We start from the raw sequence: 23,893 nt of genomic DNA, 5'->3' as shown, positions 1-23,893 counted from the left end.
TTGGAGGTCGCTGATTCATAGGGTCGCCATAAGTCGACATCGACTTGAAGGCACATAACAACATATAAATGCTTTTAAATAAATAAATAAATACATCTTTAAAAGATATTTGTAAACAGGATTTCACTTTTATTTTGAACTGAGATACCACAGAGAACTGACTCTTTTTTTTCTTTTTCTTTCTGCAATAAAACCGTGTGTGTTTGTGTGATCAGCGTTTCCTGGACGCTAGAGAAATGAGGGGTGGGGTGCAGAAGACTCTGAAAAACCCCAGTCACATCCGGGCCTTGGAATTCTCTCTCGGGGGGGGGTTAAGCGTCCCCAGTCAGCCTGTGGCTTGCAGCCCCCTCGTGTGTCAGTCAGCGTGTAGACAACTGTGTCGGCAGACTGAGATTCAGAGGGCCGTGTTGGAGGAACTCTCGGCTCCTTTGGCCTCCCGTGGGTAGTACTCTGCCAGGATATTCTCCGGTATCCGTTTCAAGAGCTCTTTGGGGAAGATCCGGAGCAGCTGCCAGCCAATGTCCAGCGACTCAAAGATGCTCCTGTTGTCGTATGCCCCTGGGAGAGAACAAATGTCACAAGTGTGTTTGTGCCATACATTAAAAAAGATCTCCATGCCCCAGAGAAGGCTAGAAAAAAGGTTTGCAGAGGTTGTAGGCCGGTCTCCACCAATCTGGCACCCTCCAGATGTTTTGGACTACAACTCCCATCAGCCCCACCCTGCTAGGAAGTCCAATAGTCACAGATGATGGGAGCTAGAGACCAGCAAGACCTGGAGGGTCAAAGGTTAGCCATCCCTTCTCTAAGACTACATTGAGCTGCTGCACTATCTGTGGGCTTATGAGCTGTCGCTAGAAGCTTAGAAGAGTCCCAAGGCTGGTACGCCTTCTGAACATGGCCCTCCTTACTTGATTTTCCTCCTATGCCCCTAGTCCTCATTGCCCCCATAAATCAGGCGTGCTGGGATTTGCATGTTGCATCCTGCCTGCACTATGTATGTACTTCCTTCCTCTTATAATTACAGGCATGTTGATGCCGTGCAAGGGTGAGCTTTCTCCAGTTCATTCTAGTTATTTATCACATCCAAGGGCACCCAGCCAGCTTCATGGCTGGAGTGGGGATTTGAACCCTGATCTCCCAGATCCTAGACCAACACTCTAACCACTCTCCCATGCTGGCTCCTGGCTGCCAGATTTGCACACAGCCAGCTGTGAACTCCTCCACTCTGGTAAACAGAGAGGGCTATGCACAACCAGATTTAATGTTGAAAAGAAGCCTCTACAACAGCCACGTCACACATTTAGGCAGCAGTGGACTTGAGTTTGCTGCTGCAGAGGTGCGAAGTGGGGAGATGTGGTGAATCCTGGCTCCCCGGCACATTTATCTGAGTGTGATATATCTCACCTAGGAATGGTACGGCGATTTGGCCTGTGGTCTTGATTGATTATCTCCATGTAGAGATCCCATAAGGCAGAGGTGGGGAATGTTTTCCAGCCCAAAGGCCACATTACCCTATGGGTAACCTTCCAGGGGCCACATGTCACAGGCAGGGCCAGAGGGTAAAGCGACTAGAGTAAGCAGGGGTGCAGTCTTCCAGGGTCTTGGGGGGTCTTAGACCCCTTACATTTTTGGGAGCAGGGTCCCTATGTCTCCAGCATCCTATGAGCCAATCAGCATGAAAGGGGAGTGTGTTAGCCACTTGGAAGAGTATTTTAACATGTTTCCTTGTCCTTTTCTGCTGACGGGAGCCAATCAGAGTGAAAGAAAGTGAGTCAGCCACTGAGAAGACTCTTTCAGTAGCTAACACTCTTTTCATACTTATTGGCTCCTAGGGACGTCTGTTGTTGTGGGAGAAAGCATTAACAAGGATCTCATTCTCAATCCAGCAGCAAAGACTATCATGCAGAGACCTTGCACTTCTGAATTTGCCACGACACTATTGGGAGTAACAGCTTTGATTTGGATTCCTGCATTGAGCAGGGGGTTGGACTTGATGGCCTTATAGGCCCCTTCCAACGCTACTATTCTATGATTCTATGAAATGCCATTTGTACCTTTATACAGTCATCTATACAGGCAGCCAAGAGGCATTATCAGCATATAGGGACACCAGCCAGGAGAGAAATGTTCAAGGAGTGTGCAAAGCAGGGCGGGTGAGGGTTATGGCCTGGGGAGAGTTCTGTGGGCCAGATGAAAAGGCCTGGATGGCCGCGTTACCCCACCCTTGCTGTAAGGGCAAAGGCACCCTTCCTTTCTCCCTGCCAAGTGTCCAGGGCAAAAGTTCACTCACAGGCCAGAGTTCCCTTGCCAGCTTCCTACCTTGTGCAATGAACTGCTTCTCAAACTTCTGCAGAAACTCCAAGTAAAGGAGGTCATCCGCTGACAGGGCTTCCTCCCCAACCACAGCCTTCATGGCTTGGACGTCCTTGCCGATGGCGTAGCAGGCATACTGAGCACAAAAGCACAGGGAGGGAATGACTGCTTGAGGCCACACAGAGAACGGGCCTGACCCGATGGAGCCACAGGCACCCCAGAACCACCACGAGAAAGAAGGTCTGCAGTTGTATCTAGAAGGGTGCATGCTTCTTAATGCGGTCATTGTGGATGCATGAAATCTACACCTGCAGCGGTCTCCGCATCAGTGCACCTTGCGTGATTAATCAGGACACTCTTAGTTGCTTGGCAATGTACTGGGAAATATACAATGTTTAGATCAGCCTTTCCCAAGCTGGTGCCCTCCTGATGTTTTGGACTACAACTCCCATCAGCCCCTGCCAACACATGCTGGCAGGGGCTGATGGGAGTTGTAGTCCAAAACATCAGGAGGGCACTGGCACGGGGGAAGCAGTTCATGTTGTACTTGTAAAGCCTTTGTGGGGCAATTAGCTGTGATGACTGGAGCCCCTTGAGGTACAAATCTAAAATAAGAACGTTGCCACCGTCATTTATCCGATCCACAGTTCCAGTCTCTCTGAAACCAGATCAGAACAGGCCTGGATTTTGCCATTTTCACTTCACTCTTTGGTGTCAAGTGCATTAGAGCTGAACTTTAAGAAGGGCCATATTTTGAACAGAGGAAAGGTTGAAGGGTCAGCAACAGCAGTGGCAGTCCAGAGCAGTGAAGTAGGTTGGGGGAAAGGCTTAAGCACCCCTTCGCCTCCCCGCTGCTCTGCTTCAAAATCCCCCTCCAAAGACTGCTCCTCAAAAGCAAAAACTCAACCTGTATTATTTGATGGGGTTTATTTGACATGCACTTGCGCCGATTGTGTGAGTAGCTTCCTGAGTGCTTTAGTGAAGCCCTCTGAATAATTAAGAAAAATGGCATATAAATACCAAGTGTTCTTCTTGTTTGGTTGACAAGATGACGCCCTAACAGGGATGCTAAAAGCATTTCCTGATAGATTGATTGTGAAATGCTATATCATGTGGCATTCTATGAAAAGAGGTGCAGAAACCGTTTCATTGCCAAATTTTCATAGGGGTTCAATTTTTTTTGCTCTTTTTGGGGGGTGGGGGAGAGGGTGAAGCTCTCACCAAAAGGCAAGTTAAACCCTGGTGGCGGGAAATACCATTGAAAAAGACATTTTGTGTCGAAACGCGTCTGGCTGGACCACCTTGAAAACATCCTCACCACATTAGAATTTGATTTCTCCTACCAATTTTGTTTCGTATCAGAAACAATATTCACATTTATATATTGTTCTTGGCATATATTTTTGTAAAAAATTCTTCATGTTTGAGTTTAGATATATTCTGTTATATTGATGCATTTTTGTTTTATTTTACCTTATTATAATAAATATTTTCAGGATTTATACTGCTACATTCACCTTCATTTTTTATTTTTACCTTTGGTATTCATTATGGTTCCATCCTACTTGTTTTGTTCACAAATACCTGTTTGCACCAAAGCGGCGGTTCTCAATCTTTTTTTCTCCATGAATCCCTTGGAAATTTGCTAAAGGTCTCGGCGGACCACTGAATGATTTTTCTGCATCTTATGACAACTACAATGTGCTGTGCTCGATGTTGTATGATTTTTAATGGTATTTTTTATTGCTTTTATTAAACTTAAACATCAATTTGAATATTTAATGCAATGGATTAAATATCCATCTTCAACCACAAATCCACAGACATGTTGTAGGCCACTAGAAAGAAGCTTGCAGACCACTAGTGGTTTATGGGCCACACTTTGGGACCCCTTGCACCAAAGAATGCACAGAGGGCTGTAGCTCAGTGGTAGTGCATCTGTTGTGCACACAGAGGGTCCCAGGTTCAAGTCCCGATTACATCTCCAGGTGGTGCTGGGAGAGACCCCTGCCTGAAACCCTGGAGAGCTGCTGCCGGTCAGTGTGGACCATACTGAGCAAGATGGACCAATAGTCTGACTCTGTATAAGGCGGCTTCCTTCGTTCCCATAGCACAACTCCTCCCCACCTCACCCCCATCCAAGCCATGTGCTTGGTTGCATGTTGTGCTGAGGCATGAATTCTTTTGTCTTTTCTCTAAAAGGCCACTGAAATGGGGGACCCTTTTTACGGAAAGTTAAATACGTACCAGTTGATTGGAGACATCTCCATGGTCCTTCCTGGTCATGCCTTCCCCAATAGCCGACTTCATCAGACGGGAGAGAGATGGGAGGACATTTATGGGAGGGTAGATCTGTAGCACAAGAAAGTATATGAACATCTTCCTCTTGCAACAAACGTTTTAAGAGGAGGTCTTATCCCAGTCTGCTTCTTGTTGGAATTGCTTCTTAAGATGTTGTTTAAAGCTGTTTTAAAAAAGATTTTTAAAGATGTTTTGTTTTAATGTTTTTAAAGATGTTTTGTTCTAATATATTTCAAAGTCTGTTTTTAAGATGTTTTTAAGTGCTTTTAGTGTTTTTGTTTGACACCTTGGGCTCCTTCTGGGAGGAAGGGCAGGATATAAATTTAATAAATATAATAAATAAATAATCTCTAGTTTTAGAAATTCTCTCTCTCTCTCTCTCTCTCTCTCTCTGTGTGTGTGTGTGTGTGTTGTGTGTGTGTGTGTGTGTGTATATATATAACCTTAGTTGAAACTTCCCTTTGGAAGTTTCCTATGAGTGACTCCCAGGCTGGGGAAGTAATGAATGTCTGAAGATGCTTACCTACAGATTTATGACTGTGAGTGAGAGAGTGTGTATGTGTGTGTGTATGGTATTCAGGATGTTCACTTCCTTTTTTCTCAGCACTGATGCAACCACAGGCAGGGGCTGGAATCAAAGCCAAAAGGTAAGTCCTGGGTGATTTACCTGTCTGTTGTGGAGTTGTCTGTCCACATAAATTTGTCCTTCAGTGATGAAGCCAGTCAAGTCAGGAATGGGGTGAGTGATATCTGTAAAGGAGAACAGCAGGTGGATGTTAGCCATTAGCCATGCTTATGCTGTAGGTTATTCCTCCTGTGTCTGGGGTAGTCTGGCTTCTCACTACAGCGCATGTGGGCCCTTCAGACTGTTTTTCCTTTTCTATGGGTGTATTCTGCAACATGTCAGTGGCGCTTCAAGAGTGCATTAGAGATAGATTTATACTGGACTGTCTGCACATCACTCCGCTTTTATCAGCAGTTCTGCAACCCTTCCCCAAAGTTAGCACATTACTGCCATCTGTAGGCACGCTCTTGCATTATAGCACAACAAAAACAAGACAGTAACAACCCCAGAACAATTGAGGTATGAAAAGCTACAGGATTTCAGCAGGAAGTTATGGGGCATGCACTCACTGGAAAAGAAGCAGTATGTCTGCCCTGAATGTTTTGCAGGCTCAAACCGCATTGAAAAAGGGATCATGTGTAACTGCTCCACGAGCACAAATAATCATGAATGCACATTAATAAAAGACGTATGCCACGCGCCTTGTTCCAGTGGCCCCATAATAAATCCATAGTCTGTATATCTGCATGAATCCTCCATGACTGCTTTGCCCAGGGAGGCCTCCATATCCCTTCTATGTACTCAATGCCTTAACTTAGCTCTGTCTCCAACTACGTACTTGCCCCACATCTTAAGACTAATAAAAACTCTTAATATCATGTCCACGGTCAGAAACGTCTATTTTTCTCATGTACGCATGAGTATATCTATGGGCATGTAAACACTGCATGACAATGCACATTCAGGGCTTAATGCAAGCGCCTGTTGGAGAAGACTGAACATACAACATCATCCCCATGTAATCCTTGTGTCACACCATTTGTCGATCTAAGGCCGCTTCTGCTGGAACAGTTATAATCTGTTTTGTGCCAAGAATGCCTTCTCAAGTGCTTGCTGCATCCATGTGTACAGAGCTCACCCCCTGTTGGGGCAGACCCACTGACATTGCAGGACTGTGCCTCCCCCCCCCCATTTAACTTGTCTACGAATGCAATTGTCAAAACAGGAAGCATTAAACAAGATCTGTGAAGGGAGGGGAGTTTGAAAACACACCCACCTCTGTGTACAGACAACATGGATAGTAGCTGCCCCTTTAGATGATGCTATTGTGAGAAGGTGTGCACAATTGCAAACTGCTCTGTACATAAGCACACTGTGAAAAACCAACCCCTGTGTGTTTCAAAGGCCAGATGTGTACACAGCCTAAATCTCGCTTAACACCCAGCCTGAGGGGAATCTCTGAGTAAGATCAAAACTCACGTCCTGTACTTTGAACACTGGTTGCTGTGAATTAGAGGAAAGAGTCAATGACCATAGGTGGTGGGTTATTCTTTTGGGGGAAGTGGCCCGTCACTGCTGCAGGAGCACAGGCAAGGAAGGTCCACAGCTCAGTAGCAGAGCGAATGCATTGCTTGCCAAAAGTCCTGGCAGATTCCATCCCTAAATGATCTCAGCCATCAGGGCTAGGAAAGGCCCTCTCTCCCATGGAGGCCTCGCAAAGCAGCTCTCAGCTGGAGCACGCCGCTCTGGGATCGCTGGTCTGACTCTGTAGGAGGCAGCTTAATATCAGGGCCAAATGATTTCTGCCACCCACCCTTCCTTTTGTTGGGGATTCTGGTGAGAACGGCAGAGTTAGGCAAACACTGATTTTCTGGATTGCTGGTTTCTGCTTGCATCCCTTTACTCACTGCACTTCTTCAGAAAAAACACACATCAAGGTGAAGAGCAGAAAACCAGCCTTCTAGCCTCACCTCTATGCCCAGGAAGTGCTCAGTGGGATGAAAAAGGAGGGAGCAGGGTTAATTCGCGCTCTAGCCAGGAGCATCTTGAGGGTCTACCTTTCACCTCAATGGTGACTGTGCTGTGCAATCTTTGTCTCTCTCTCTCTCAAATGCAAAGATGTATCACTGAACAAACTCAGGATAAGAACATAAGAACATAAGAAGAACCTGCTGGATCAGGCCAGTGGCCCATCTAGTCCAGCATCCTGTTCTCACAGTGGCCAACCAGGTGCCTGGGGGAAGCCCGCAAGCAGGACCCGAGTGCAAGAACACTCTACCCTTCTGAGAATTCCAGCAACTGGTTTTTAGAAGCATGATGCCTCTGACTAGGGTGGCAGAGCACAGCCATCACTGCTAGTAGCCATTGATAGCCCTGTCCTCCATGAATTTGTCTAATCTTCTTTTAAAGCCATCCAAGCTGGTGGCCATTACTGCATCTTGTGGGAGCAAATTCCATAGTTTAACTATGCGCTGAGTAAAGAAGTACTTCCTTTTGTCTGTCCTGAATCTTCCAACATTCAGCTTCTTTGACTGTCCACGAGTTCTAGTATTATGAGAGAGGGAGAAGAACTTTTCTCTATCCACTTTCTCAATGCCATGCATAATTTGATACACTTATTTTTTATTTTTATTTATTTTATTACATTTTTAGACCGCCCTATAGCAATAAGCTCCCAGGGCGGTGTACAGCATAATAAAACAGGTTAAAATACAAGTGGATGTAAATACAATACACAATAAAACATAATTAAAAAATTCAAATTTTCAAATTTTTAAAATGCCTGGGCGAAGAGGTAGGTCTTTACCTGGCGCCGAAAAGATAACAAAGAAGGCGCCAGGCGTATCTCATCAGGGAGGGCGTTCCATAGTTCGGGGGCCACCGCTGAGAAGGCCCTAGCTCTAGTTATCATTCTCCGTGCCTCCCTATGCGTTGGGACACGGAGAAGGGCCTTCGACGTCGAGCGCAGCGACCGGGTAGGTACATAGTGGGAGAGGCGTTCCGCCAGGTATTGCGGTCCCATGCCGTTAAGGGCTTTATAGGTAAGAACCAACACTTTGAATCTGGCCCGCGTATCATGAGCATATCATCATGAGCATATCATCAGAGCGTATCATGTCTCCTCTGACCCGCCTTTTCTCTAAACTAAAAAGCCCCAAATGCTGCAACCTTTCCTCGTAAGGGAGTCGCTCCATCCCCTTGATCATTCTGGTTGCCCTCTTCTGAACCTTTTCCAACTCTATAATATCCTTTTTGAGATGAGGCGACCAGAACTGTACAGAATTCCAAATGCGGCTGCACCATAGATTTATACAACGGCATTATGATATCGGCGGTTTTATTTTCAATACCTTTCCTAATTATCGCTAGCATGGAATTTGCCTTTTTCACAGCTGCCGCACACTGGGTCGACATTTTCATCATGCTGTCCACTACAACCCCGAGGTCTCTCTCCTGGTCGGTCACCACCAGTTCAGACCCCATGAGCGTATATGTGAAATTAAGATTTTTTGCTCCAATATGCATAATTTTACACTTGTTTATATTGAATTGCATTTGCCATTTTTCTGCCCATTCACTCAGTTTGGAGAGGTCTTTTTGGAGCTCTTCACAATCCCTTTTTGTTTTAACAACCCTGAACAATTTAGTGTCATCAGCAAACTTGGCCACTTCACTGCTCACTCCTAATTCTAGGTCATTAATGAACAAGTTGAAAAGTACAGGTCCCAATACCGATCCTTGAGGGACTCCACTTTCTACAGCCCTCCATTGGGAGAACTATCTGTTTATTCCTACTCTCTGCTTTCTGCTTCTTAACCAATTCCTTATCCACAAGAGGACCTCTCCTCTTATTCCATGACTGCTAAGCTTCCTCAGAAGCCTTTGGTGAGGTACCTTGTCAAACGCTTTTTGAAAGTCTAAGTACACTATGTCCACTGGATCACCTCTATCTATATGCTTGTTGACACTCTCAAAGAATTCTAATAGGTTACTGCTTCAGCAAGGCTTGTTCTTCTATGTGCTTAGTTAATCTAGCTTTAATAATACTTTCTACCAGTTTTCCAGGGACAGAAGTTAAGCTAACTGGCCTGTAATTTCCGGGATCCCCTCTGGATCCCTTTTTGAAGATTGGCGTTACATTTGCCACTTTCCAGTCCTCAGGCACGGAGGAGGACCCAAGGGACAAGTTACATATTTTAGTTAGCAGATCAGCAATTTCACATTTGAGTTCTTTGAGAACTCTCGGGTGGATGCCATCCGGGCCCGGTGATTTGTCAGTTTTTATATTGTCCATTAAGCTTAGAACTTCCTCTCTCGTTACCACTATTTGTCTCAGTTCCTCAGAATCCCTTCCTGCAAATGTTAGTTCAGGTTCAGGGATCTGCCCTATATCTTCCACTGTGAAGACAGATGCAAAGAATTCATTTAGCTTCTCTGCAATCTCCTTATCGTTCTTTAGTATACCTTTGACTCCCTTATCATCCAAGGGTCCAATCGTCTCCCTAGATGGTCTCCTGCTTTGAATGTATTTATAGAATTTTTTGTTGTTGGTTTTTATGTTCTTAGCAATGTGCTCCTCAAATTCTTTTTTAGCATCCCTTATTGCCTTCTTGCATTTCTTTTGCCAGAGTTTGTGTTCTTTTTTATTTTCTTCATTTGGACAAGACTTCCATTTTTTGAAGGAAGACTTTTTGCCTCTAAGAGCTTCCTTGACTTTGCTTGTTAACCATGCTGGCATCTTCTTGGCCCTGGCGGTACCTTTTCTGATCTGCGGTATGCACTCCAGTTGAGCTTCTAATATAGTGTTTTTAAACAACTTCCAAGCATTTTCGAGTGATGTGACCCTCTGGACTTTGTTTTTCAGCTTTCTTTTTACCAATCCCCTCATTTTTGTGAAGTTTCCTCTTTTGAAGTCAAATGTGACCGTGTTGGATTTTCTTGGCAATTGGCCAGTTACATGTATGTTTAATTTAATAGCACTGTGGTCACTGCTCCCAATCGGTTCAACAACACTTACATCTCGCACCAGGTCCCGGTCCCCACTGAGGATTAAGTCCAGGGTTGCCGTCCCTCTGGTCGGTTCCATGACCAACTGGTCTAGGGAATAGTCATTTAGAATATCTAGAAACTTTGCTTCTTTGTCATGACTGGAACACATATGCAGCCAGTCTATGTCCGGGTAGTTGAAGTCACCCATTACTACCACATTTCCTAGTTTGGATGCTTCCTCAATTTCATATCTCATCTCAAGGTCTCCCTGAGCATTTTGATCAGGGGGACGATAGATCGTTCCCAGTATTAAGTCCCTCCTGGGGCATGGTATCACCACCCACAACGATTCTGTGGAGGAGTCTGCCTCTTTTGGGGTTTCGAGCTTGCTGGATTCAATGCCTTCTTTCACGTATAGAGCGACTCCGCCACCAATACGTCCTTCCCTGTCCTTCCGATATAGTTTATATCCAGGGATAACCGTATCCCACTGGTTTTCTCCATTCCACCACGTCTCCGTTATGCTCACTATATCAATGCTCTCCTCTAAGACCAAGCACTCCAGTTCTCCCATCTTGGTTCGCAGGCTCCTAGCATTAGCGTACAGGCACTTGTAAGCAGTGTCTCTCTTCAAGTGTCTTTGGCACTTGTGGTTAGGCCTGTGGTAATTTTGCTCTTCTGAATTTATATCCTGTGCCCCTGCTCTCACAATGCCTACTTCTAGGCCTACCCCTTTTAAAATTTCATCATTTCTTTGGTTTTTATCCCAGGGGGGAGGTTTATTCCGAACCGGACCTTCCTCAGCTCCTGTCGGGTTTCCCCCCTCAGTCAGTTTAAAAGCTGCTCTGCCACCTTTTTAATTTTAAGTGCCAGCAGTCTGGTTGCATTCTGGTTCAAGTGGAGCCCGTCCCTTTTGTACAGGCCCGGCTTGTCCCAAAATGTTCCCCAGTGCCTAACAAATCCAAACCCTTCCACCCGACACCATCGTCTCATCCACGTATTGAGACTGCGAAGCTGGGCCTGTCTGGCTGGTCCTGCGCGTGGAACCGGTAGCATTTCAGAGAAAGCCACCTTGGAGGTCCTGGCTTTCAGCATCCTACCTAGCAACCTAAATTTTGCTTCCAGGACCTCACGGCTGCATTTCCCCATGTCGTTGGTGCCAACGTGCACCATGACCACTGACTCCTTCCCAGCACTGTCTACCAAACTATCTAAACGACGGGCGATATCCGCAACCTTCGCACCAGGCAGGCAAAACACCTTGCGGTCTACACGCCCATCACACACCCCACTGTCTATGTTCCTAATGATCGAATCACCCACTACAAGGATCCCTCCATCCCCTGGAGATATATCCTCGGCACGAGAGGATAGCTGCTCATCCCCCAAGGAATGGGTCCCTTCTAAGGGATCGTTTCCCTCTTCCTCAGCTGGATGCTCTCCTTCCCCGAGACCATCGTTGTCCATGATAGCAGGAGAGCTATCATCGTTGGAGTGGGACACAGCTATAACGTCCCTGAAGGCCTCCTCCACACACCTCTCTGCCTCTCTCAGCTTTTCCAGGTCCGCCACCTTGGCCTCAAGGAAATGAAGTCGTTCCCGGAGACCCAGGAGCTCATTGCACCGAGAGCACACCCACGACTTCTGTCCAACAGGCAGATAGTCGTACATGCTGCAGGTGGTGCAAAACACTGGAAAGCCCCCACACCCCTGCTGGCTTCTTACCAGGGTATTCCCGATCTCTATGTATGGATGTGAAAGTTGGAGAGTGAAAAAAGCAGGTAAGAGAAAAAATTGAAATGTGATGGAGGAGAGCTTTGCGCATACCATGGACTGCAAAAAAGACAAATAATTGGGTGTTAGAATAAATTAAACCAGAACTATCACTAGAAGCTAAAATGATGACACTGAGGTTATAATACTTTGGGCACATAATGAGAAGACATGATTCACTAGAAAAGACAATAATGCTGGGAAAAACAGCAGGGAGTAGAAAAAGAGGAAGGCCAAATGAGATGGATTGATTCCATAAAGGAAGCCACAGACCTGAACTTATAAGATCTGAGCAGGGTGGTTCACGACAGATGCTCTTGGAGGTCGCTGATTCATAGGGTCGCCATAAGTCATAATCGACTTGAAGGCACGTAACAACAACAAAACTCTCTCTCTCATACACACACACAAACAGAGAGACACACACAGAATATCTTCCTCTTTGGTGCAGCGACCAGGGCATGTTTGGGCCATATCCTCTCAGTCACACTACGGACAGTCCTCTAACCCTCTCCCCTATAGCAGCCTTTGCAAAAACCAGCTCCCAGCGAAAGCCTGTGACCACTTCTGTGGAGTGCTGAGCGGCATGAGCAACATTTCTACTTCCAATGCCCCCCTCCCCCTCTCGCCACTTTCCCTGCAGAAATAAGCACCTACAAATCTCATCCTAAGGGAGGTTTCGACCTGATGGCTGATGCATGAAGGGAACTGGGAAAACTTGTGGCATGCCACACAAGGAACTTAAATTTGTTTTCTGCCGCTAGTTCTCCTTTCTTACTGACATCACCCCATCAAAACAGAAGTAGTTCTGCCTTTAAAAAGTACGGTGGGAAAACAGCCCTTGCAATTGAGCCCTCCTGGTTTGCTGTGCAGTGAGTGGTAAGCAAGCCGGCTCTTGGGAGGCTGGAGCCCAGAGGGAATAAGTGGATTGACATATAAGCAAGGTGTTTGGCTAGGGTAGGTGTTGTGATGGCAGATCCTGCCTGGTCATTTTGGTCGCCCTTCTCTGAACTTTTTCCAACTCTGCCATATCCTTTTTGAGGAGAGGCAGCCAGAACTGTACACAGTGTTCCAAATGTGGATGCACCACAGATTTGTATAATGGCCTTATGATACCGGCAGTTTTATTTTCAGTTCAAGAAGGTGGGCTTTGTAGGAGAATTTGGAGGGAGGTGGCAACGTGGCCCTGTTCTAGGGGGAGGCTCCTTGCAGAAGGAAGAGGGATGTCTGGAGAGAGCAGGTGCCTGTCTGGTTGTTGGGGGCAGGGGAAGCTGCAGGTGTTGTGGGCCATGAACATCAGCAGGATCCCTCCGGATTATATATTCACTCACCTATGTGAACCAAAGCTGCCTTACAAGGATACCTACAGAGCAAATTGCTCCAGGCGATCTGAAGAGGTGAAAATGTCTTCCTATCCTACAAATAAGGCCAAATCCAAATCATTCCATGCATTTTTAATGGTTGTGGGGAAGGGCTGTGGCTCAGTGGCAGAGCCTCTCCTTTGCACGCAGAAGGTCCCAGGTGCAATCCCAGGCAGCATCTCCTGGTAGGGCTGGATCAACTGAGGGCCTGACTTGGTGTGAGGCAGCTTCCTATGTCCTTACGTTCCTTTTACACAGATCAATATTCTGCCTCATGTTGGGGACGATTTAACTTGGATGCCTGCCCTGAGCAGGGGGTTGGACTTAGAGGCCCCTCCCAACTCCACTATTCTAGGATTCTATCGTTCTACGAGCAAGGCATACTCCTTCTGCACGCCGTGCTCCAACTGTTAGAGAGGTACGCCACTGGAACCAGCAACTGAGGCAGGTGGTGGGCTCTCCAACACTGGAGGCATTCAAGAGGCAGCTGGACAGCCACCTTTTGGGTATGTTTTAAGTTGGATTCCTGCTTTGAGCAGGGGGGTGGGCCAGATGGCCTTACAGGCCCTTTCCAACTCTATTCTTCGATGGTTCTATGTTATGCCAGTTCCTGTCTTGGAGTGTGTGTGTGTGGGCAGAAGAGACCCCCATTAAGCTTTGCAGGCGTTTCTCTTTTCGTGGCAGCCACCTCCCATTTCCTGGCACTGTTGTCAGAGTCACGGCACGTTTTGCTTAACCTTCCTCTGCCAAAGATGTCTGGAGCCCTGGCATCTCATCGCCCCTTTCCCAGTCCCTGCTCACCATCGTTGGGCATAGTCAGGATGGGGATCTGCGTGATGGAGCCATTTCTGCCCTCCACCCGTCCGGCACGCTCGTAGATGGTTGCCAGGTCAGTATACATGTAGCCTGGGAACCCTCTGCGTCCAGGCACCTCCTCTCTGGCAGCTGAAACCTAGGAGGGAAAGAGGGATGAGTTATGGGGCAGAGAGAGTGGATCAGCTGCCCCCTCCCATTAACTGGTTGTGTGTGCTTCCTGCTCTATCACTGCCATCATTCAATGGATTCCTGCATTGAGCAGGGGGTCGGACTTGATGGCCTTATAGGCCCCTTCCAACTCTACTATTCTAGGATTCTATGCCCCCTCTGGGTCATGTTGAGTGTCCTGGCCCACCCAGTTTCCAAACCAGGGGTAATCCCACTGACCTCACGAAGGGCCTCCGCGTAGGAGCTCATGTCCGTCAAGATCACAAGAACGTGCTTATCACACTGATAGGCGAGAAACTCGGCCGTGGTCAGGGCCAGGCGTGGGGTGATGATACGTTCAATCCTGTTGGGGATATCCAGTTTTCAGCAAAGGCAGATGGGGAGCCCTGATCACTGCAGACATAGCATCTAAACTCACAAGTTGTTTATACACTCCCAGGTCTTCTCCCACCTACAAGGCTCTGAAGCCGTCACCACCACCATCGTTATCACCTTCATGTCGCTTTTCTCACAGAAGTCTACCCACCAGTAAATCAGGTGTTTTTGTACACAAACGTCGCTCCTTCCTTTGTGTGACTTGTGCAACAAGAGCCTATGACCCCCCCCTCCGTGAGTTGTTGTGTGGATCAGCACCAGCTGATGCAGAGATGCTGCTGTGTGGCTCGCAGGTGAGAGGAGCACACCTGAGCTCTGGAAAGAGGCCTTGGGTGGAAGCGCACCATTTGCAGTGATGCCTTGTGGATCCAGAATTGGCCTCCACAGTCACTTATGGACCCACCGCTAAAGACCTTATCTTGGAAGACAATCTTGCTCGGCCACGAATGATCGCCAGTGAATGAATGAATGCATGTTCTTTAAGCGAACTCAGAGAGACCCTCAGGGTAGACTGTAATTTGGGTAGGGCTACTTCCAGGCTACTCTTTGTTCGGTTGATTAGTGACTAAGAGGGAACACTGTCAGCTGATGTTCATCCAACCAATGAGAGATGCTGATGCTAATGACAGAAGATGATGGCTTTTTGATGGCTGGGAATCTCTTGTTTCGAATGATACACCCAGTGAAGCTTGGAGAAGGTGACACCCTTTCAGTTTTAGCCTTCCCCCTACTGGTGCCTTCCACATTTTTTGGATTAGTTGTAGTTCAAAACATCTGGGGGATCACCAGGTTGAGGAAGGCTGGAATTGGAGGACGATCCCAGACAATCTCTTGGCCAACGTTCTGGGGGGAAATGGGGGATTAGACCAGTGGCAAGAGGGTCCCAGGATCAGACTCCAAGACACAAGCAATTATTCCCCTGTCATTACAAGGCTTCGTCAAAGCTGATGGATCAAAGGCTCACTCACGTGGGGTCGTTGGCCAGGTTCAGGAAGAGGCAGACATTTTCCATGGAGCCGTTCTCCTCAAAGTCCGTCTTGAAGAAACGGGCAGTTTCCATGTTAACCTGCCAGTCACAGAACAGGAAGAAGGGAGTTATTTACCACATGGAGGTCTGTCAATAGCTATTCACAATGGACTGTTACATGGAACCTTCACATTCAAGAGCAGTATACCAGGAATAAAATACAGAGGCTGGTCACAACCCTCCTGACTTTCTTGTGGACTTTCCAGAGGCCTCTGGCCAGTCAGTATGGAAAACAGGATACCCTGAGTAGATGGAGGCTGGTCCATTTTGGTGCATGGGGTGCTGCCCCATCAGCCTATGTCTGCCCCCTGCCAGTTGCCACCTGCTCTGCCTTCTTACTCACCACCAGATTACGGGGTGGCTCTGGTAGTCAGCCTTCTCCTCCTCAGTCTCAGCGTTGCCCTTGCAGGGAGGAAGGAGGATGGGGCAAAACTAGGCTTAGCTGGCTCTGCTGGTCAGTCATTGGCTGTGGCTGCTGCTACTGCGGGGCTCCCTGCCGTACGCCCTGCCACTCCCAATGGGCACCGGCCAACACTGCCTTCACAGGATTTATGAAGATATTTATTTATAGAATGGGGCTTACTGTGGACCCTCAACTGTTATTTCTTATTCTTAAAAATGGTTTTAATATGCTGGCACTGGCTGTGCACTGGGAATATTCTCCCTCCAACCCCCCCAAAATTCCCAAAGGTGTGGGGTGTAAACACTTCAAATAAACAATACAAGACTGCATGGTTTTGAAGTTTTATTCTGCTGGTTTCACGCTCTTCATTTTGTAATTGCTTTTAGCATTTTTTGACACTTTTAACCTGCTGGTCCCTACACACCAAAATGGCAGGGCAGAAGTTCTGAAAGGAAAAGGCAGGAAATCATATAAATCATGACAAAATGCCAAAGACTGAGGTAGGGGCTTTCAAACCATAACACCACTTGCCCCCTGGTAGCCATGAAAGGAGGAAGCTGAAGATGGGCCAAAGTTTCCCAGCCAGGCAATCATGGATGGACAGCTCCTCCTGAGACCTGTCACCATCTGCAGGCCAGGAGCACATGCACAGAGGGTGTGTGTGTGTGTGTGCGTCAGGGGTGTAGTTGTCCAGGGACACAGGGGGTCATAGACCTGTTACTTTTTGGGAGCAGAGTCCCAGCCATGTCTCTATGTATAAGCCAAAGCCAATCAGCATGAAAAGGGAGAAGAGTTCTTGTCCTTTCATGCTGATTGGAGCAGATCAGAATTAAAGGTGAGCCAGCCACTCAGAAGACTCTTCTCAATAGCTAACACACTGTCTCTCCTTTCATGCTGATTGGCTCACAAGATGACAGGGAAAGAAAGTGGAAAAGGGGGAGTGGCTGTGAGGGGGGAGTGGCATGACTATCAGGAAGGAACCCTGCTCTTCTGAATTTGCCACTACTCTACTGGTGTGTGCGTGCTTGACTTTTGCTGTGTAATCTGGGTCTCCATTTAGTCCAGTCCTCCCCAACCTGGTGCCCTGAGACGCTTTGGACTACAGCTCCCATCAGCCGCAGTCAGCATGCTAGTTTAGTAAAAGGCAGCAAGAGTCTCTTAAAGCATTAAAAAACTTGTTTCAAAAACTTATATTTCACCTATTTTCTGAGGAATTCAAAGCAGCTAAATCACCAGAGCAATATTCCAAATATAAAACGACTCCCAAGATTAACTAGACGTCTAAAATAGCTGAGAATTGTGAATGAAATCACAGCAGCCCCTCTGTATGTACTTTTAAGAAGTCTTAGCAAAATTGCAACTCTCTGCATGTTTTTAGTCAGTCAACAGACATGCTGGGTTTGCAAAAATCAGCAAGTTTATGGTTAGTCACAAAATGGGGTAGTTTTGGCTGCTGCCTTTAATACTGTTAAACAATGTTTTAAAATAGCTGCTTACATCATTCTCCAAAGATGAAGCCTCCTTCTGATTCCATCCTGCATGTGGCCAAAGATATATAAAATCACATCCTCAGAATCCGTTAAAAAGAACCTTCCTTCCTTCGAGATGTGGTTGAATATAAAACTGACCACATGAGGGCACATTCAGAAAATACAACAAGAGGGATCACAGGGCACCTGCGGTTGGTGGAGGTGGGAAGCTTTACTGCATTACTACTGTGATTGTTCTTCAGTCTTAGAACTCAGTTTTCTTATTGTGAACAGGATCTGGATTACGCTGGAACGGAGTTCCAACTTGTTACGCTGTTAGAACATAAGAAGAGCCTGCTGGATCAGGCCAGTGGCCCATCTAGTCCAGCATCCTGTCCTCACAGTGGCCAACCAGGTGTCTGGGGGAAGCCCGCAAGCAGGACCCGAGTGCAAGAACACTCTCCCCTCCTGAGGCTTCCGGCAACTGGCTCATAAGAGAGTATAGCCATTGTGAGCAGCAGCTGCTGACAGCCTTCCTCTCCATCTATTTGTCTAACCCTCTTTTAAAGCCATCCAAGTTGGTGGTCCTCATTGCTTCCTGTAGGAGAGAATTCCATAGTTTAACTGTGTGAACTGTGTGCTCTGTGTCGGCAGAGATTACGCATAGCTCCAGTCCGGCTTATTTCTGGATGGGAAGTATATATTGAGCAACCAACCCATTTGTTTTTACAGCACTTGTGTGCAGGTTATAGGATGTCGCTGAAATTGCTGTCTTGTGGTCGTTATCCTGCACTTTCCATGACAGATTTCTTGTACCTGCTTTCTTTGTGGTGAGCTTTGAAGGTACTCTCTTAAGGCACAAAAAGCATCTAGTCGCATCTCCCTTGATGTGTGAGAGATCCACGCAAAAGTCTGACCATTTAGAAATGGCTTTTAGGGCATATCCAGAGACATGACTTCATCATCACCATCATCACCACTCTGAATTCTGTTCTGGAGGCAGCAGCAGCAACACTGACAGCGACCGGAAGAAGCTGAGACATCTGAGCTGAGCTGTTTTCTTGAATTTGTGTATTGGAATGTTTATTAGGTTTGATATGTTTTAACTGTTTGATGATTTTAAGTGTTATAATGTTCATGTAATCATACTAAGTTATTTGCTGGATTGTTGTGTTTTGAAATGGTTCAGTATTTGCTTGTTTTGATGTAGTGATTTGCTTTTTTTGTTGTTCCGTTGTGAGCCACTTTGAGCATATGGAGAAACTGCACACAATTTTTAATAATAATAACAACAACAACAACACATTGTGTTTACATACTGTGTTACAGTATTCAAAGTGCCCTCGCACAGAGCCTTCTTAGTAACAATTCTGATTCTGACCACAGAATCGTTCAGCATTTATTCAGTGAATAGAGGATATGCCGGGCAGTCTGCTGAGGTGACAGAGTGCCCAGAGAGCTTACAGACAAGGTTGGTATGGGGGAGACATGGGTAAGCCTGGACACAAAACCCACCAGAGATGCCAGTGAAGAGCACAGGTGGACCAGTGCAAACCAGGGTTGTCAAAAGGAGCTGCCTGCAAGGATGTGACTGTCCACTAGGGGGAGCAACGTCCTGCTGAGTAGCTCACCTGTCTGTCTGTCTGGAGGATGCTCAAGGCCTGATGAGGAAGGGAAGCAGATCCTCCAGATGGATAGGCTTGACTACCTTTACCTGTGATGCTCTGCCTGACTTCCTTCTGTCGCTAGACTGCGACATCTTTAGGGAAGCTTCCAGAGCTTGGAAAAGTTACTTTTTTGAACTACAACTCCCATCAGCCCAATCCAGTGGCCATGCTTGCTGGGGCTGATGGGAGTTGTAGTTCAAAAAAGTAACTTTTCCAAGCTCTGATTACCTGCCCTCCTTCCTCCCTTTCCACTCCTTTGTTCTCCAACTGTCTGGGAGAGAGGAGACACCCCTTTGTCTCTGCTCTCTCTCCTACCATGGGGCTGACTCCTACACCTGGGCGTTATGCCTCCAACTTAGCTAGTTAGTTAGAACTAGGTATGCCTTTTCTATCTACTATGTATTTCTATAAATAAAGTAGCTTTTCTTATTTTACTAAGTCTCCAGTCTCAGTGATGCTGATGCAGGGTACAAGCCTGCTTTCTTAGGCAAACGCACACACACGCCATCTGCTGTTACTCTCTGCTGCTGTGGTGCTGCTTTTAAACGAAATTAAGCAACACAACTACACACAGCGCAACAGAGCATCCCTCAAGAGCATCTTTCCAAACAAGTTCTCCTTAGGACACCAGAGACAATATGGGCCTCTTCATAGGGCTGATGCCTTTTGGCCTGGTTTTAAATCCTTGGCCACTTCACAAGCGACTCCAAGAAAGACTGTTATGCCTCTAACACCCTTTCCCCCCTTTTTGAACTTGTGAATATGCTTTATGTAGCACGAGAAATGGGTGTTTTTAGAATTCAAAGGCTAATTTAGTTAAATGTATATTGCAAAATTGGGGACTCACCCCCATAGCAGCAAAGACAATGGCAAAATTATCCTCATGGTAATCCATGACATCTTTGGATTTCTTCACCAGACCAGCTTGCCTGCAGATCTGAGCTGCAATCTGAGGTGGAAGAGAAAAGGAAGAAAAAGGGGGTGTCATCTCAAAAAAAGACCATGGGATATGGAGGGCTAGGTATGTAATCCAGGGCAGAAACCTCTGTAAGGGCTCCCTAGGATCATAACTTAGTTCAATACAGCTTTGGTATACCCGGGAAATGGGTAAGATCCTATTTTGGAGAAGAAAAATCCCTGTCATTGGAGAAGAGGAAGAATGAGGTAGTACTGCTACATTAGCATATATTAGCATACCTGAATATAGACTGGGAATGCGGTAGAGCTGAAATGACTTGGGGGAGGGGGAGTCAAGTAAATAGTCCTATTTTTTCCTGACATTTCTCTAGGTTACACTCTTCTTATTTGGATTTTTCTCCCAACATTCCTAATTATGTACATGGGGTATATGTGTGTGTTTTAAAATGTAAGAAACTATGGAAATGGCAAACTGATAATGGACACAATGGCTTTAAAATTAATCTAAAAGACCTGAGTTGTGTAAAATCATCCCTTGGACTTGAATTTCAAAAGCAAAACATGATTGCTTCTGATATTTAAAAATTTGAAACTGTGCTGGGGATTTGAATTTGTGCATAATGCCATTCTGTCTTTAACTCTTGGAATCCTTTGGTCCCTCCATACATTCTGCCCCACCCCCTAAACCCACCCCATGTTTGTGACCCTTCATCTCCATCTGTAGGTAACTGCCAAAGAGATGTTGTCCTGAAAGGCTGTCTCAGTGTTCCTGCCCTGACCCAGGTACCCCCAATAATCCCCAGGGGGCAGACATCCTGTGGTCTCTCAATATTCTGCACATGTTGGGAGAACGGTTGCTTCTCATTGATTATTACTTCAGAGTTTCCAGAGTTAAATGTACCCTGATTTTTTACCAAGCACAGGCCCCTGGAAAATGACCTCCCACCCACCCGCCTTCCTCTTTTACCCTCCTGTCAGATGGTGCACCAGGCCTTGAGTTTATCATACACGCTTTCATCTGTCATTCCCAATTTGTCAGAGTAGGTTTTCCAGCTGATTCTCTCTCTCTCTTTGTGTGTGTGTGTGCATATGTGCAGACGCACCAATTGCTATTGTTGAAGACTAAGAATTGGTCCATTTCCTCATAGGCCCCTGCCCTGTCCCCAGAAACATTCAGAGATGGATCAGCCTACACATTTCAGGTTCATCAAAGGGCACAGCCGGCCACAAAGCAGGTGCAAGGCAGGCTGACAGGGCCCGGCATTCCAGCTGAAGCCCAGGGTTCCAGTAGGGCTCGGCTTCAGGCCTCATCCACCGAGAGCCTCATTGCCCTCGACATGCAGCAGCCTGGCCTTCTTCAGAAGAGCGCCTTCCTGTGCTGGCTTTTAAAGTGTGATCAGAGGGATGGACACAGATGTAGAGGGTCTTAGAACTGGGGTTAGTCTAAACACGGGCTCAACCTCAGAAACTATTTTGAATGCCAGCATTCATTCAGCCCTGGGAGGTGTGATTTACTTTTTTTTTTTAAAGACCAGAGTGTCTGGAAAGTGCAGAGTGCATTTCCTTCGTCTAGGCTGATACAGCAGCAATTCCAAGCCACAGTCATGGCTTTTAGGCAGTCTGGATGCCCAGCACCTATTTTTTGAGGAATTTACCACCACCACCGCAAAGCAATCAGAATAGCAATTGACTTGATGCTGTACTGCAAATGAGTATTGAATTTGAATGAGCACACCAAGCTTCAAAGTCCTCACTTAATCCCCCCTCTCTCTCTGTCTATCTATATGTGAAGTACCCCCCCCCCAACACTTCTGCAATGTGAGCCTTTCTTCTGAACCTGATGAGATCTGGTACTCACTTTGTCTCAGAGAGCTTTAATTTTCCATACTGTAGTGTGGTGCCTTTTGCATTTAAAAACAAATGCAAGAACTCACTTCAAAACCACCTTTCAGATTGTCTCTGAAGCAACCAAACTTGTCTCTGGTCAAAGCCTCCCCCCCCCCATGGAGCAAAAGGTGGTGAGGTTACCAAGAAGACCTCAAACGCAGTCTGGGAGGGGACGTACCTCATTGTGGGGAAGACCTGCAGCAGAGAAGATGGGGATCTTTTGCCCCCTGGCAATGCTGTTCATTACATCAATGGGTGAAATTCCTGTCTGAATCATCTCTTCTGGGTAGATGCGCCCGTGGGGGTTGATGGGCTGGCCTGGAAAACGGAGGCAGCAGGAGGGAGGGGGATTAATGAGTGCTGGGCACTTCACAAAGCAGAGAGCAATTGTCAGACCTAAGCAGGGAATATAATGCTTTGCTGCCTTGCTGATGTCACTAGAGCAGCATTTGCCAACCTAGTGGGGATGCTATGGTTAGTGTGTTGGATTATGACCTCGGAGACCAGGGTGACCTTAGACCAGTCACTGTCCCTCAGCCTCTCCTACCTCACAGGGTTGTTGTGAGCATAAAATGGGGAGGTGGGAGAGACCTGTGTATGCAGCCTTGAGCTCCTTGCAGGAAAACTGGGAATATAAATCTAATAAATAAATAAACAAAGCAAATCACCCCCTCCCTGAGCATTGATGTGGGGAGGCCTCATCAGCTGATCTGCATGGATCTGCAGAGAAGGGAGATGCTGTCTGCCTGTGTGTGTGTGCACAAGAGTGTGTGCGTGGGAGTGCGGCATGGCCACACCCACTTTTGGTCATGCTCAGTGCTGGCATGTCCCCTCCCCAGGGTTGACCAAGGATGAATGCTGCTCTCAGGCTCAGAAAGGCATGCCACCCCTCCGTAACACATTTAACAGTTGCAAGACAGGCAGGAATCCAGCTGGTGTGGTTTGCATGGTGATAAAGTGACAGGAAAAGGTGCAGCAGTTGAATTCCTGCCTCTGGTTCAGCTCTTGACTTAAAGGAACTAGAGTCCTGCCCTCCCTGCTGCAAGCTGTGTCGTCTTTTGGCTCACACAAACGTCATTTAAAGCACACATAAAGCACATGGCTGCCTCTGGAAGAATCCTGGGCAGTGTAGTTTATCCCACACAGAGCTACAATTCCCAGCATCCTTAACAAACTACAGTTCCCAGGATTCTTGTGTGTGTGTGGGGGGGAAGAGAATGTGCTTTAATCGTATGGTGTGTACACAGCCACAGTCCACCAGATTGGTGAAGGCTGCAATAGTTCTTCCATGAATCATGCTCTTACATATGTAAGTTCCCTGCAGCCTCTTGTGGCCAAACTAAGGAATAATCACAGGATTTCTCCTACTGGGAAAGATGAACGTGTGTGTGTTGTGTGTGTGTTCATTCTTGTTTAAGAGCAGAGGAATGTCAGGCATTTCACTGGTTCTTTCAAAGTGAGTAAATGCATCAATTCACCTCCTCCATCTCAGGATTCTTTTGCGCAGAGCTTGGAAAAGTTATTTTTTTTGAACTACAACTCCCATCAGCCAAGTCCAGTGGCCATGCCGGCTGGGGCTGATGGAAGTTGTAGTTTAAAAAAGTAACTTTTCCAAGCTCTGCTTTTGGGGTGCCACAGATTCTGGGATGGGAACGGCACGCCACAGCTTGTGGCATGCACGAGCCAGGCAGAGCCCTCCCACCTGCATAGATCAGACAAGGAGCAGCTCTTGCAAGGAGGGGCTCACCATTAATGTCCAGGAAATCTTCTGCCATAACCATTGGTCCTTTGTCAATGGGTTTACCAGAACCGTTGAAGACTCGACCTGCAAAGAGAAATGACTGTGGGACGAGGCCTGGTG

The 23,893-nt window shown here is 46.8% G+C and overlaps 1 protein-coding gene across 1 annotated transcript in view; it reads right to left on the bottom strand.

Annotated features, from left to right (window-relative positions):
* Positions 1 to 373: 373 nt before the first annotated feature.
* The window catches only part of ATP6V1B1 (ATPase H+ transporting V1 subunit B1), a 76,182-nt gene continuing 52,662 nt past the window's right edge, over positions 374 to 23,893 (bottom strand). The window contains exons 5-14 of the mRNA XM_061584967.1: positions 23,780 to 23,857; positions 22,211 to 22,350; positions 20,075 to 20,176; positions 15,630 to 15,727; positions 14,506 to 14,629; positions 14,104 to 14,254; positions 5,282 to 5,364; positions 4,561 to 4,665; positions 2,320 to 2,449; positions 374 to 558 (exon numbers count right to left, since the gene is read on the bottom strand). Coding sequence (XP_061440951.1) covers positions 395 to 558; positions 2,320 to 2,449; positions 4,561 to 4,665; positions 5,282 to 5,364; positions 14,104 to 14,254; positions 14,506 to 14,629; positions 15,630 to 15,727; positions 20,075 to 20,176; positions 22,211 to 22,350; positions 23,780 to 23,857 — 1,175 coding nt within the window. The 3' untranslated portion in view covers positions 374 to 394. The remainder of the gene's footprint in view (positions 559 to 2,319; positions 2,450 to 4,560; positions 4,666 to 5,281; positions 5,365 to 14,103; positions 14,255 to 14,505; positions 14,630 to 15,629; positions 15,728 to 20,074; positions 20,177 to 22,210; positions 22,351 to 23,779; positions 23,858 to 23,893) is intronic.

The sequence above is a fragment of the Rhineura floridana genome, chromosome 9 (genome assembly GCF_030035675.1).
Source record: "Rhineura floridana isolate rRhiFlo1 chromosome 9, rRhiFlo1.hap2, whole genome shotgun sequence".
NCBI classification, from domain to species: domain Eukaryota; kingdom Metazoa; phylum Chordata; class Lepidosauria; order Squamata; family Rhineuridae; genus Rhineura; species Rhineura floridana.
The sequence above is the reverse complement of the archived record's forward strand: the minus strand, read 5'-3'. Positions and strand labels throughout refer to the sequence as shown.